At 48.9% G+C, this 1,638-nt stretch overlaps 1 protein-coding gene across 1 annotated transcript; it reads left to right on the top strand.

Moving 5' to 3' along the window:
* The first annotated feature begins 442 nt into the window (after nt 1–442).
* Nucleotides 443–1,400, top strand: Tsp_15541 (c-myc promoter-binding protein). The gene is made up of 2 exons (XM_003367236.1): nt 443–834; nt 911–1,400. The coding sequence occupies exons 1-2, from the start codon at nt 443–445 to the stop codon at nt 1,398–1,400; spliced, it is 882 nt and encodes a 293-aa protein (XP_003367284.1).
* The last annotated feature ends 238 nt before the right edge of the window (nt 1,401–1,638 follow it).

Genomic DNA, 1,638 nt, shown 5'->3' with positions numbered 1-1,638 from the left:
TTTTATTATCCAAAAGCGATTCCGGGCCTGATTCCAGGATGACCTTTTTCACACCCAAACCAAGGGGCTTTTTGGCGTTGGTTTAGCCGCGGTATCCCTTTTTTTTTTCACCTTTTTTGGGCAGTTTACTTGCCTTTTTCTTGCCACCGCCAGGTGGCGAGGGGTTAGGAGGAAACGGCGTTGCCGAGTGGAAACGTTGATATCAAGCTTTTGGGATGTTTGGAAGTGCCGTTTTCCGACTGTTTCTTTGGTCGGAGGGGGGGTGGTCGAATTGGGGCAAAAGAGAGGGATTGGTTTTGACCAATCCCCGAAGATTCACCGTCACCCCCCCCAGCGGTGCCAATTAATTGGGATTTTTGGGGGGGGGGGGGGGGGGGGGGGTTCCAGTATTTAACTTTCCCGCCCCTGAAGGACAAAAGGTATTTGTCCATTCGTTAAGACCATGGTATTTGACCAGCGTGGCCGAGGCGATCTGTTCGCTGATATTTCCACTTCGCGGCAATGTCCCTACATACCGCAGTGTCCTCTGGATTTGGCTGGCGTTTTGCATGCCCCGTTGCCGTTCGTCGCCGGTGTCGACAGTTGCTATTTCGAATTGTACCAAGATCCACCCAAGGATGTCACTTGCGTCGATTTGGATACGAATACCATTTCCCAGTCCGAAGTGAGGCAACGGTTGCGTTTGTCGTTGTTGCCGCGCAAAGCTGCCAAAACGTTGAAACAGCGTCTCGAAGCGTTGCTCGGCGAAGTGGCCAGGGTGGATTTCAAAATTAGAAGCACCCACCATTATTTGCCGGTGGATTTGGATTTGAAATTGCGCCAACGACGCAAACGGTTGGAAATTGAAATTCAAGAAGCATTTTTTGCGATTCATGGGCACATTGTTGAAAGATTATCAGAATTTTTTGAGACCGATCCAGTCGGCACCGTCTGTCGGTTCCACGGATTTGCAAGCTTTGTTCGACGTGGCCGGCTTTTTGCGAACCCGCGACAAGGCTAGTTTGGAATTTTACAAATTGCTGATGAACACACAATTGTTCATCCGCTTCATCGAAGAACGTTCGTTTCTCATGGACAAAGATACCAACGCTTATTTGGGCATTTTTCGACGACTGCTTGCAAAAGATCGAACACGAGCCGGCTTCATCGTTCGACACTTCACGATTGTTGTTGGAATTGGATTCGGATTCGAATGCCGACCATCGAGCAGTACTATTTGCACCGCCCGAATCGCCCACGCAGAACGCCAAAAATGCTCTCTACTATTGTTACGACAGGAAATTCCCCACGCTTGCAAACAAGCGTTGTTTCAACTCGGTACACCTGGTCGACCCAGCGATCTTCTACGGTTCCCGCAGTCGCCCGGTTCCACTGATTTGCCCGTCACACCCGGCTGCTAAGGCGGACGAAAGCAAAGAAAACGAAAATTGGCGTTGGGATTTTGCTAAAGAAAACAGTTGGGCGAAACCCTTTGTCTTGGGCTAAATTGCTTGGCTCGGGCTATTTCGTACAGTCTCTGGGTTTTATCCACTTCGCCCGGCATTTCACGCGTGTCACGGTTGAGAAAAATAAAGCACTGAAGTACACTTTTTTTTTATATCCCATAATTAAGTCAGAATGGGAGTTTTCAATTTTTTT

The sequence above is a fragment of the Trichinella spiralis genome (assembly GCF_000181795.1).
Source record: "Trichinella spiralis strain ISS 195 chromosome Unknown Scfld4606, whole genome shotgun sequence".
Taxonomy (NCBI): domain Eukaryota; kingdom Metazoa; phylum Nematoda; class Enoplea; order Trichinellida; family Trichinellidae; genus Trichinella; species Trichinella spiralis.
The sequence above is the reverse complement of the archived record's forward strand: the minus strand, read 5'-3'. Positions and strand labels throughout refer to the sequence as shown.